The following is a 13,326-nucleotide window of genomic DNA, read 5'->3' as shown; positions in this document are numbered from 1 at the left end:
GGGACCACACAAAACCAGCCGCTTCTTGGGAACCGGGGTTGAGAAAGCAGATGATAAGTGTGAGCAAGTTGTGAATTTAGGGGGATGGGGTGCAGCATATTGAAGGGCCTCGCTGTCCATTGGTGAAAGAGAGAGTGCCTGAGGTTCCAATCAGAGGACATAATTGGGTCATGAGTCCAAAACGTCCAAGCACATATCCATTCTGAACTTTTGCAAATGCTTCGAAGCTTTTTCATCCTGCCAAAAGTTTGACATGTTGCTGTAAACCAGCGCTATTCAACTTCAGTTTTAAGAGGCCCAAATAAAAAATAAAAATTTTTTTTATCTTGTTTGATGGTTGTGGGGAATAATTTCTGAAATCAAGGAGAGAAATAAACCCCACCATGTCTAAAAAAACACAGTGGGTCTTTTTAATTTTTATTTCTTTACAGAAGTTAAAGCAAAAATCACAGATTTCAGAAACATCAAATAGAAAAAAAAATGTTGCTCCAATACTTCCTCTAACAATGACTGAACCTTGAAGTGACACTCAACTGAGGCAAATATTCATGAGGAAGTTTTATCAAGACCACAAGTTCCTGAGTTTTTTTTTTTTTTTGTAGTGTTTACATAATGCAGGTCAAAACAATATGATGGGTGTGAACTGTAATCATGACTCATTTTAACGTTGTATTCATCAATTTTTGTGCCTGTAAGTCTAAAGAAGCGGTTACATGTTTTACAGTCATCACAATACAGATGGAACATGAACACAGTACAACACCCATCCTCACATTTACATTTAATAATCTGTTATTTTATAAAAACAACTGAAGCAAATCTCACACAAAGGGCTTTATTTCATAATTTTACATTTTAAAGTCACAAAACTGTCAACAAGGCTGTGTAAGTAATATAGTGTAGATTAAATAACATAATTTTTATAAGGTGTGATCTTTGATGTGCATGTTGTACATTTTTGAATTTGCTGTCAGTGACAAAAATACACAATCTTGATTTAGCTATTTCTGCATAATTAGGATCATAAATAATATGATCAATCCTGAGGCACTCATGCCGCTCCTCATTGGTCAGAGAGGAACATGTCCTTGAAATTCATATTTAAAAAAAGCTTAATTGACAAGTATAAGTGGATCCAAACATTAGCCCAAAAGTCCTCTGCATCATCAGACTGAAAGTGTTGTCCTAAAGCAAATCCACCCTCTCTTCTCTCCATCTGAAAAACGTCTTCATCAATGATTGACATTAATTTTTTTATGCTTTTAATATAGAAGTTAGTCTTCTAACTGGTTCAATAGAAAATGGGTCATGAACAAACTGCAGCACCTCAATAGGATTGTTAAAGATCATATTTCAACAATGAACCAATAATCATTTATTATTATAATGGAGATGGGATACCTACAGACCTCCCCAACATGTGCATAGAAAATGTATAAAATTTTCCCTTTAATGATCACCCAAAGAGACTTTGTGCTTTTGATCAACTCCACAACAACATTTCAAACTCAGAAACGAGTTTGAAACGCAGCAAAGCAACACAAGCAGCACAGCCAACAAGCAGAACATATTCAAGCACTTGATGTTTCCTTCGGCTGATAAGTTTTGTGGAAATGCTGATTTCAGTTTCCAGCAGGACTTTTCACTTGGAAACTGGTTCATCTACGTTTGCTATCAACAGTACTGCTGCAGAGCCTCTATGCCATGTTATATTGATGCAGTAATTCATGCAAAAGGAGCCACAACCAAGTTTGGAGAGCATAGGAATAAACAAGCTTCTCAGAAACTTGGCATATCTGTTTAAAATATCTTTCTTTGTTGTTCTTATGTAATATTCAAATTTTCCGAGATGGTGAATTTTGGGGGTTTCATTCTCTGTAAACTACAACAATCAAAATGACCAGAAATAAAAGCTTAGACTAATTCACTTTATGTGTAATGAATCTATATAGTATGGGTTTCACTTTATAAAATTATGCACAGAAATATTTAACGTTTTCACGGTATTCTAACTTTTTTAAATGATCTTGTGCAAATGAAACAACTATTGACTATTTTAGTGACTAGATGTAGTATGATGATTCAGTTTTTAAATAATGTTTCTTTAACATGCTATAGTTAATGGTTCACTGTTCTGAGGTGTTTTTCCTTTCTCTGTAGAGTGAACCATATGTACCATTAGTATGAGTTTAAAGTCTGGTCAATAAGTTTAAGAGCAATGGATGCTGCGGAGCAATAAAGCAGCTTAGGCAAACCAAAAAAAGGAAACTTAAATGTGAAAAAGGCAATGAATCATGAAAACTTTCTGTAAGTCATCTGTCTGTCCCGCTCTTTTATGGTAGAAGGGATTTATCATAGGAGTCTGAGAAGTGCAATAAGTCAAAATGTTCTGCTGTGTACACCAAACTGCGCTTCTTTGCCCCATCTCACAGTCGGGCTGTACCTTAGTGTTCTGCTGGTTCCAGCAGCAGCAGATGCGGAACTCATTAATCCTGTACATCTTGGCCTCCTTACCAACCTTTCTGCCAAATGTACCGTTTCATGTTTTCTTCTAAATATTCAACTTTGATAAAGACATGAGGTATGACCAAACCGGTGTGATATATGCAGCTTAGGAACACCTCTGGTGTGTTTCCACTAATTTGAATGACACCCACAACGGAGCCAAAGTCTGGGTGAATGATTTATTTATTTTAGATCAAAGTGCTTTAATAAAAAAGACGATAAAGCAGGGCATGATTAAACAGCAACCTTCTCCACCGCAAACTTCACATTTGGCTGCAGAGTTGCAGTTCCCTGTTCTTAAGCATTGCATCACTGTTGGTATTTCACAAAATACCAACAGTGATGCAGGACATTTCTGATTTTCTTTCTGACCTTGACTTAGTTTAATTGAAAGCTCCTTTGTCGTCGTTTTGCATTTGGATTGTAATTTCATGTAGGTTGCCAGAAGTCGCTCAATGGTTGTTCATAATGTAGCCACCCTCAAATAGAACAAAAACTTTAATGTTGCTAAATTCAGTTGTATCTTATTTCTGGTTAGAGCTTACTTACAGTTTTGAATCTTTTCCAATTTCGTCATCCACGCCTCTTGAGCCTTTACATATTTGATGACGCTACAACCACAAACATCTGTATATTTTGACACGATTGTTGCAAATGTTCTTGTTGATGTAGTTTAATATGACTCAAATAAAAAAAAACATCCAGATTAGAATGATGCATGATCTGTCACATCTTAGTGAAATAATATAAATTTAACCAGCTGTACAAGAACAGAAGGGGCTTAATTGCTACGGAGCAGCTGTTACACTTGTTGAGTGGGAAAGCATCACTTCAAAGTTAGAAAGCACTAAAGACAAACTTAGCGATAAAAGCATTGAGTTATTTTTTTACAAGTCACCAATTTAAAGACTAAAAAACAATCTAGAAGACCTGTGTCTGCACAAAAGAAAACACACACAGAAATACATCTTTACATATAAAAAAAAAATAGGTCATAACAATGTTGTTGCTAAAAAGACTTTGCTATCTTTCAAACTTTTGGGACTTCAGTCTGAATTTTTTTCGATTGGACCTACACTCCAGCTCAACACATGGCAAGGGGTTGAGATTTTCTTGGAAATTTGTACTGTTTTTATTCATCTTTTGGCATCACATGCCTTGTCATCCTTAATTAGGAGCTTGGCTCTGCCAAAAATACTGCGATGAGCACTGCAATTTGCCCACTTCTTATAGGCACACCTTCATAATGATGCATCATAGAAAACCATTTATAGACCGAGTCTTCAAGCTTAAAATAACAATCCGTTTTTTATGACTGACACATTTACAACTACTTGACATATTTTATTAGGCACAATGTGAAGTGTCAGGCAAACTGAACAGTTTTATAATTGATGTAGCAAAATGCTGTACTTTAATCCCAACCACAGTGCCCTGTAAAATAATCTAGCTGCTCTCACGTTTTTAACATTTTGTCTCAGAAGAAACACAAACTATGATATACCAACATAAAGCAGAAGAAATGTAAGAAATAAGAGCTCCACACGGTAATGTAAAGATCTTTGCATTTCCTGTTGCTTCCACTTTATCCTTTTTGTTTACAAAGATGTTCAGGTCTTTTACATAAAACATCAATAAAATATCTTAAAAATTGTGGTTGTAATGTGACAAAGTGCAAAAAAGCTTAAGAGGCCTGAATGTGAATGCCGTTGCCAGGCACAATAGAGTAAATGTTATGCATCCAGGTATAATTAATACGGGTAAGCCCCTCTTCAGACCTGTGCAATACTGCACTTCTGTGCACAGAATACCAGCTCTAGTTTGTCATTTGCAGGAGATTTCTGTTCTTCTCTGTAAATTCAGTTTTCAGGTCAATTTTTGACTTTGTCCATTTAGCTAAAATTTGCCCAACTGAGCAAAGCTAGACATTGAGTCACTTTCTTTTTTTCTTCATACGTCACTCAGGTTTTGTGCTTTGGAATGAGTATCCAAAGTGTTGGATACTCATTTTCTTGAATTACCACATTTCCTCACTCACTGGTAGACTGACCCTGAGGTCAACTTACCAGTTTATTTTCTCCTCTCCAACTAGCAGAAAGAAAGGTGGTGGTGTTTTTTGTCCCTAACCCAAATGAAGGAACAAACTGTCTTCATTTGGACAACAATATTTTTGATTGTTTTAAATCTTGGTTTAGCTGTTTTCTGAGGCTTGTGCTCCATTTCATGTGATTTTTGATGATTACAATGTTTTAACTTTAATTTTTTTCTTTTATTAATTATATTTCTTGTACATTACTGAGCTTGCTTGCTAGTTCTTTGGTTGCATAAGGGCGCTGCTGATTGGTTGATGGATTGATCAGGTTGGTTGGCTGATTATCAATACATTCTCCAACATGAATGCAATATAATAGCTACTAATTTAGGACTTATTGACCATTTGTGGACAACAGATTTTCTTGCTTCTTATGTTGCATTCAGATTCCATCCGTATTTCCTTTTAATTGGCAGGAAGAAAGGTGACTTAAGAACTTGAGATCTTTTTCTCTTTGAAAACTAATCCTATTAGAAAACATATTATCTCTTTAAAATCCTAGCTGAGAGTGGATGGCATAAAATAGACTGCAAGTAAACATTATGTCCTTGCAGAAAAAACACCAGACAGAAAACTTTAATTGACTTGGAGGTGATGTCTGGATTGTAGTTAACGAGTTCATTTCACCTTCACAACTCCAGCTCCTGTCCCTTTTCTTCAGCAGGTAAACCTAAAAAAGGTTATTTAATCAGGAGCCTGCAGGGTTGTGAATGGCGAAAATTCACTTGGCTTAGCTGTTTAACCTAGTAAAAGAAAAAAAAACACTCAAAGTACTGAACATGTAAAGGCTCTCTGTGTAAGAAAGGAATTGGAATACAAATCCATCTAGGATTTTGTTTTGTATCCTGTTGTGAAACTACAGATGTATTCATCAACACTAGAAAAAGGTGCACTGATTTGACAAATCTTACCTACTTTTACATAAAGACAAGTCTGATAGCTTCTCTTATCTGGGAAATACACGACTCATCACCCAGCAGGAGTGATGTTTTAGAAAGCAATAGAACAGGAACCCTTGAATTCAGGCGTTCTTGGGATCGTTTCCTGACACAAGTCATATTGTTCATGGCCAAATGCACAACTTCTTTAACAAAATATTTCAGCAACATACTGCATCCTGCTCATTGGATAATTTTTTTTGAACTATGAAAACTTTATTTTTGACTCCTTTTAATGCAAATAAAGCCTTAATAAGTTAACTGCAGACCAATCATCCTCTCCTCAGCAGTGCCTGACTTGTCACATAAAACACATTTCTGATATGCTGCAGCACAGGATTTAAATAGATACTTAAATACCTGCATATGAGTTTAATGCACACGCATTCAAATTTTAAACATTTCACATTTAAATATGTTATTACTAAATAATTTAAATGCCCTTTCTCGCTAACTTGTTAAATCTCTGACTCGCATGCGAAGTCAGATAAACACATGAGCCCATCAGATGCTGTGAAGGATTTCTTTTCCTCTGTGTCAGGTGATAATTCTCAAAGCAGTAGCTAGAGGTTAATGAGGGGTCAAAGAGTGCAGATAAGAAACAGCCGTTCTGCGGCACCTTCTGCATCCTGCAGCCCGCCGATAGCCGCTTGAAGTAGCTGACCTCTGAACTCCGCCGGGTCGAGTGATCAACAACCCGGGGTTATTTAGATAAGTCCGATAGAAACAAGTGAAGGATTTGTATGTCACTGCGAAATGTCGAAGAGGCGCTGATAAATTGTTCTTAATGATCGCAACCGTGTGCTATTAGTTTCCACGGCCGTTAAATTGATGCCAGATATCAAGCTGTTTTAAGATGGGATTAACTGGATTATTTCTGATTGAACTGATGAATTAATAAATCAACTTAGAAACAGCATCGTCAGAGAGTAAATGACTCTTAATCTGTGATTCTCATACTGTTTGTCCTCCTTCCTCTTTCTGTTTTTGTCTCTTCCAGCAAAGTGACCGTGACCAGTGGACGTGGATCACCCAGTGGAAACCGTAATTTACTGATAGCACCCTGTCTCCTCTCTCAGCTGGCAGGCCATCATTACATCAAGCACTGGAAGAAAGGTGCTGTGAGGAATGGAAAGAGGACCTTCAAGGAAATGTCAGACAATCACATTCTTAAATTTACTCTTTGCACTCTGATTGCTGACCTTATAAACTCTTGAATGACACAATGACATCTCACTGATTGCCCAATATTTTGTGTAAAAGTGATTTCAGCACATCTGGACCACAACACAAACGGTGCCCTTGCAGAAGTATTCATACCACCTGCATAGATATGAGGTAGATGTTAAAGGATGCTTGGAATTTTTTTTTAATGTACAATGCATTTGTACATTACTTAGCCACACAAAAAAATGTCTCCACAAGTCACCTATTTAAGTGAATTATTTTACATCTATGTGTTGTAATCTTTGTAAATAAAAAAAAATGCAGCTCATCTGTGAAAGTCTTGGGGGTTTGCCAGAGAACATTGTTAAAGAAAAAACATGACAACATAAAAAAAAACACCAGCCGGGTCAGGGATAAAGTTAAGGAGAAGTTTGAAAACACTACAATGGCTGTGAACTTCTCATGAAGTTCTTTTTAATCTATCAATCAGAAATGGACAGATCATGACACAGCTGGAGCTAAATACACTCAAATACTGGAAGAAAACCTGTTGGAGTAAAACAGACTACAGCAACCATCCACCAGAGGCTTTATTGGGACAGATTAGATCAAAGTGCATTCATATGCCTCGTTTAGTGTATAAAGTCCACACCTAAATCCAAATGTGAATCCGCTGCAAAATTGAAAGCTGATGTACAGAGACGCTTGATGTTGCACATCGGTAGAGACATATCCCCAAAGGACTTGAAGCAATTACAGCAACAGTTGCTTCTACAAAGTATTAACTCTGAATGTGTTAATACATTAACACACTGTGCTTTTTAGAGTTTGATTTGTTTGGAAAAAATGGAAAGAAATGTGCTTATTTACCTGCACTTGGCAATCATGCACTAGCTTGTGTTGATCTATCAGATAAATCTGATTAAATGCATGGAGAATTTCTAGTTGTAATGCATCAAAATATAAAGGAATTCAATGGGTGTGAATACTTTTGTGAGGCACTGTGCACACAAGAACTGGGTTGCATACTGCAGCTCTCCTTTTCTTGTCCCATTTGCAGAAAACCTCACCATCTTAATAATCTTAGCCCCTTAGCTGGCATGCTTTCCAAGAATCCGCTACATTTTTTGTTTAGCAAAAATCGTCACAAACTTTTCACGAGTATTGATATTTACTGTGTAACCAGAGAACAGTCACCTTACACAGAGTTAGTGCCTGTTAAAGGGAATCAATCAAAACTCTGCTGTCTGTTTTCTGTCCGGCCATGGCCCTCAGTCACTGCGGTAAGTGGGAGCAATTTTAATTTGAAAACAAACCTCTGGCAGGTTCTTTTTATGCAGATACACAAAGAAATAGTGCTTAGTTATGTTCTAATTAACATCTTTCTGGTGTGTGTGTGTGTGAGTGTGCATGTCATATGTTGTTGTTTAGGTTCAGAGCCAATGGTTTGTTTTACAGCTGATGATGTGATTTTGGTTGGTTGTAGAGGTAAAAAAAAAAGAAGAGAAAATTAAATAAACAGAAAGTGTTCTTCCCTGTGTAAAGATAATAATGCACAAAAAAATTAAATGTATTTTCTAATTCAGAAGTAAATTAACTCCTCAAAGTAAAAGTTGCAGAAAAAGTTTCAGCATTTAAAATATGTATTAATTCCAAGGCCTAAATGTGCCCTCAATTATTCTACCATTGCCTTTAAGTAATTGATTTTGGGCAGAGAAAAACAGGAGGTGGAGGGGTGATCCTTGTTGTTATGGGAAAAAAACTACAAAACCAATAAATGGGAAAATAACTGACATCGTAATTCCTGTGAGTGCTGTAACCTTGCTTTATTGATTTGCTTTTTTTTTTCATAAAAGACATTTGAGTTACAGCCTCAAAGTTGCACCCATGATAGCATAAGTCACAATAATTTGTCTATTTTTCTTTTCTTCTTCTCTCACTGACGCCACGGTAAGGCGAACAGTGAACGGACAACAACAAAAACATGCATAGAGACAAGATAATGAGCTTCTCAGGTGACTACATGCAGTGATTACCAGGTTTCTGGTGTTACCACAAAAACCTGTGCTCTGTCTTTGCACACACACCCCCACACACGCCCGCACACTCTTGAGAGATCCTTGGTTATCACACCCTTCCAGATTGTTACCAACTACTTATGGAAAACACACACGCGCGCTCGCACACACACATCTCAAGATGTGGCCACTCTTGCCAATATGAGCACAGTGTTAAGAACAGTTGTTGTTTTGCGCATATATATGTGTGTGTGTGGGGGGGGGTTTTTAGTATCTCTAAATTCCTAGCGTTGCTAAGGTGCTTTGGGAGGGGGATTAACAGACGCTGGCGCCGATGAGCAAGCCTCGCAGATTTCCAACCGGCAGGAAAAGAGACAAAGAAAGACGGGAAAGACGGAGGAAGAGCAGCAGCGGGTTAGACAACAGGGAGACGACAGTAACAGCTTGTGTAAACACGATGACTTAAGAGACGCAAAGAGGGGTAAGGCGACAGAACAGGTATACTAAACGGCTGGTTTGAACTTTTAAGCAGACCTGTGGGAAACTGCTTTTTTTTTTCATATTGTGTTCTCACCATCTCCTCGCCGTCTTCCTCTCTATTACTTCCCATCTCTTCATTCCCAACCCCCAAGGGCAATAATTTCAGATCGAGACGCTTTAGTGTCGCTGTTTTTTTGTTTTTTTTTCCTTCAAACTTCAAACACTGTCAGCATTCAGGTCACGCTGCTGCGCCCCGAGCATCGGTGACTGCGCTGTCTCAGGTGAACATCTCTCCCAGCGCGTCCTTTATGACTCTCTCCTTCCCTTTCTACTGATATCAAAAGTCTGCACACCGCTGGTAAAACAAAAAACAAAAAAAAAAACAGGCTTTTCTGCATTATTCATCTGGAAAACAAACAAATCTGTTGGAGGGAAAAATTCTGTAATAATCTGGTCAAATAAATACATGCACTATCTGGAATGAATAAATCATGCCTTTAAAGCATATTTTCATTACATTTCAACATTCTCGGTTTTTTTGGGTTCAGATCTAACATCTGTTAAGGTTAATTTGATCAACTTTAAACAAAGTTCAGCTGCACTTGTAAAATTGCTTCTTTCATACTTTAGCTAAATCCACAGTTTGAGGAAAAAATACATATTATTCAAATGATCCTGTTGTGGAGGTATCAATGAAAACTTCACAGCTTTACATACACACCAGTGCCAGGGTGAATCCAGTGACATTGCTAAAACAGAACTTTTCTCCAAAATTTACACTGACAAGATGAAAATTGGTAAGTGAGACTGCCAAGAGAATGAAAGCAACGCTCAAGAAGTTTCAGGAGTTTCAAGAGTTCGTGGTTAGTACTGGTTGTGATCTGCATGTGATAGCAGTCTGCTATTTTCTCCATATGTCTGGACTCACGATTAGGATGGAAAGACAGAAGCAATTTCTTCCAAATAAAACCTCCCATGTGTTAGGATGGGAGTTTTAGAGTGGCCAACGCAGAGTCCGGGCTAACGACTAAATATTATAGATCTGTATGGTATCCTGTAGGCGTCTTTTTACAAGAGATGGTGTCACAATCTGATAGATTTGGTGGATTTGGCACATATCGTCATAACTTACGTAGGAACCTGTCAGACTCCTATTGAAAATGCTGAAAGCTGAAATTGAATCAAAAAGTCCTTTAATAAGATGTTGATTTAAGGGTTTACAGGTATGAAAGCAAGTTGTTCTATTTTGCTCATCTTTTAGATTTTTCCATCACAAATATTTCTTGTTTTTATGTAATTGTACTGAATATATGTCACATTGTGGATGTAGATACAGATCTATTCAATACAAATGAAAATACATGAAAAGTTGATTTATTTTAGGAACTTTATCACTAAGTGAAATACATTGTATAGATGAATTGCACACAGATGGATGTTTGAAAGCCTTTTCTGTGTTCACTATGATAATATTCCTCTTACAGTGGATGAAAACACAACATTTAAAACTAATCAGATGAATAAAAAAAGCAGTATGTATAGATACAGAAATGTGGGCTTAGTTAAAAGTATGTCTAAAAGCTCCTTGAAGATTGTTATTATCAAAAGGTGCTTTTATTCTGACAAAGAAGACTCATTGGGACGTATATTGTAATTTATTGAATATGACTGTATTAAAAGTGACATTTTCTTTAACCAAAGTAGGTGCAGCTTTAGAGCTTTAGGGGCAGGGTGGTCTAGATCCTTGTTTTTCTTTAATCCACTCCCCAGACTCGGCTTCTCAGGTAAAGTGTAACTATATGCCGCCTGTTTGTGGAGTACAAGGCACTTGACCAAGGGCCAGCACTGCTCCTCCTTCATCTCCCATCCCCTCCCTCCCCCTAACGGGATCAGTTTACCAGCCCCCCAGCCACCCACACCTTCGCTCCTTCCCAATCCCTCACTGAAAGGTAATGTATTTTGCAGCCACATCACCGTCGGAGGAAGTCAAAAAGCATGCGTCTGTATATTTGTACACCGTCCAGACAGGTGTTTGAGACCTTGTCTGGACCTCGGCAGCTGGGCTCCTGTAACCGTGCCCGTCTCTCTGCGAGGGGTTGGCTAGAGTGACTGAGTTGGCCAAGGTGCGGCGGCGGCTGTCTTTCAACCACTGATCCCTGAGAACTACTCATCTGATCAGCCTGGATCTGCGCTTCGCGGCTGCCGGGGTCACACAACCCAACCCCGGGGTCAAGCAGCTAATTACAGATCCCTGTGTCCTCCGTCTCTGTCACCGCTGGGAAAATGGCGAAGGTGGGGAAAGAAGAGGCCTGAGAGGAGAGGGGATAAAAGGAGAAAATATCGACTTAGACATCAAAAGGTCAACACTGAGGGTAAACCAAGCTGTACATTTCTTCCTCTTGAGGAATAAAATAAAAATAGACTGAAGTTCTGTGAGGTTCTGGAGCAGAATCTACATACTGGATATGGATTTGTGTTTTTCAGCCTTTCTTCATCTTCACTCTTCAATACTTTCTGAATTAGCCCAAAATACGTTGCTTTGCAAAAGTATTCACACCTCTTGAAAATTTTCACTGTCTGTCACATTAAAACCACAAACTGGAAGCATTTTATAGGAATGTTGTGACAGAACAACACAAAGTAATGTACCAGGTCTTTCAACAGTGGGCTTCTTCTTACCGTTAGTCCATAAAACACCAGCTATGCTGCACAACTAATCATTGTCTGTTTTGACAGATTCTTCCACTTGCTGCAGATGTTTCTCGCATTGACCTTCTTGATTCCCATCACCTGATGGTTTAGGTGGACGACCATGTACTGGTAGGTTTCCAGTTGGGGCTTTTCTCTTTTTATTTTCAGATGAAGGATTGAGTAGTTCTGCATGAGATGTTCAAAGTGTGAGGTATTGTTTTACAAACCCTGCTCTAAACCTCTGCACAATTGTATCTCTGACATGTCTGCCGTGTACCTTGTCATCATGAATCGGTTTGCTCTCTAATGTTTCGAACCTCTGAGGCCTTTTCAGAGCAGCTGGATTCATATTTAGATTGAATAACATGCAGGCTTATACTGTTTACTAATTTGGTTACTTCTGAACTAACAAATTATCAGTTGGTTGCATTGAATTTTATGTTATCAGAGCAGAAACTATCTTTAAATATTTTTTGTCTGTAGGCTAAAATATCAACATTTACTCCCATTTCTTGTAATACTTTGTGTTGGTGTGGTGAACAAAATCTGTAACAAAATGTGAGAAAGCATCAAAGGACGTGAATACTTTTGCAAGGCTGTTTGACTAAAAGAGCTGTGTTACTTTAGAGCGTATCACAGCTCTAAAGTAACACAAACTCTCCTCTTCTGAGAATGTTGTTTTTTCTTTGTCATGAAAGATTTTTTTTTCTAGTGTGACCTTTTTTATAGTTGCTGTCTTCACCGACTGAGCTGTGGGTTTTAAAAGATGCTGCACACCGGCAAACAAAGTGAGCACACATCCACGCACACGCACGTATGTATAAAATGAGAAAAAAATAAATAAAATAAGCACTTACCAGACCGGTATTACATTATATTAGACTGCAGGTTCATTAATCACAAATGCGAGGGCTTCTCAGCCAACGTAGGAAATTAATCAAAGAAGGGGACATTAATCACATGCATGAACAGCAGTAGTTACACCTGTGACAAAGCCATCTGATTTAAACGTGTTGCTCCAGCCTGTGTTAATGATGCCACCCAGGGCCAGGCAAGGCAACCTCTCCGCCATCACTGAAACAATAATGCGCTAACTATGAAGCAATTTTCTTAGGTGTATGCTGATGCACGTTGCTCATGGGTCAGTGGGTGTTGCAGCAATTACCAGGTGCAGCTTTTTTTTCTCACAGCTTGACCATTGCGCTTTTCACTAACTGTTGAAAATGTCTGTTGAAATTAGCCATACTTAATATTTTCCAACTGTTTTGCCCCGACCCAAAGATTATTCATTTGAAAACAAAAAAAAAAAGTAGAAAGTTGGAAAAAAAAAAAATACAAGATGGTGTAAGAGAGGCTTGACTGCAAAGTTTAAAAAAAAAAAAATACAATACACATTTACACGTTTGTGGAAAAAAAATTGTTAGTATGAAGAAAA

The 13,326-nt window shown here is 37.9% G+C and overlaps 1 protein-coding gene across 2 annotated transcripts in view; it reads left to right on the top strand.

Moving 5' to 3' along the window:
• sox1a (SRY-box transcription factor 1a) overlaps nucleotides 1–8,503 on the top strand; it is a 104,221-nt gene extending 95,718 nt beyond the window's left edge. For both annotated transcript variants that reach the window (XR_004339975.1, XM_032568264.1), the window contains one exon: nucleotides 6,536–8,503. Coding sequence is in view for 1 of the 2 variants with exons in the window: in XM_032568264.1 (XP_032424155.1) it covers nucleotides 6,536–6,583 (48 nt within the window). In the remaining variant the exon portion in view is untranslated. The remainder of the gene's footprint in view (nucleotides 1–6,535) is intronic.
• The last annotated feature ends 4,823 nt before the right edge of the window (nucleotides 8,504–13,326 follow it).

Source organism: Xiphophorus hellerii, chromosome 7, assembly GCF_003331165.1.
Source record: "Xiphophorus hellerii strain 12219 chromosome 7, Xiphophorus_hellerii-4.1, whole genome shotgun sequence".
Classification (NCBI taxonomy): Eukaryota; Metazoa; Chordata; class Actinopteri; order Cyprinodontiformes; family Poeciliidae; genus Xiphophorus; species Xiphophorus hellerii.
Note: the sequence above shows the minus strand (reverse complement) of the source record. Positions and strands in the feature narration are given on the sequence as shown.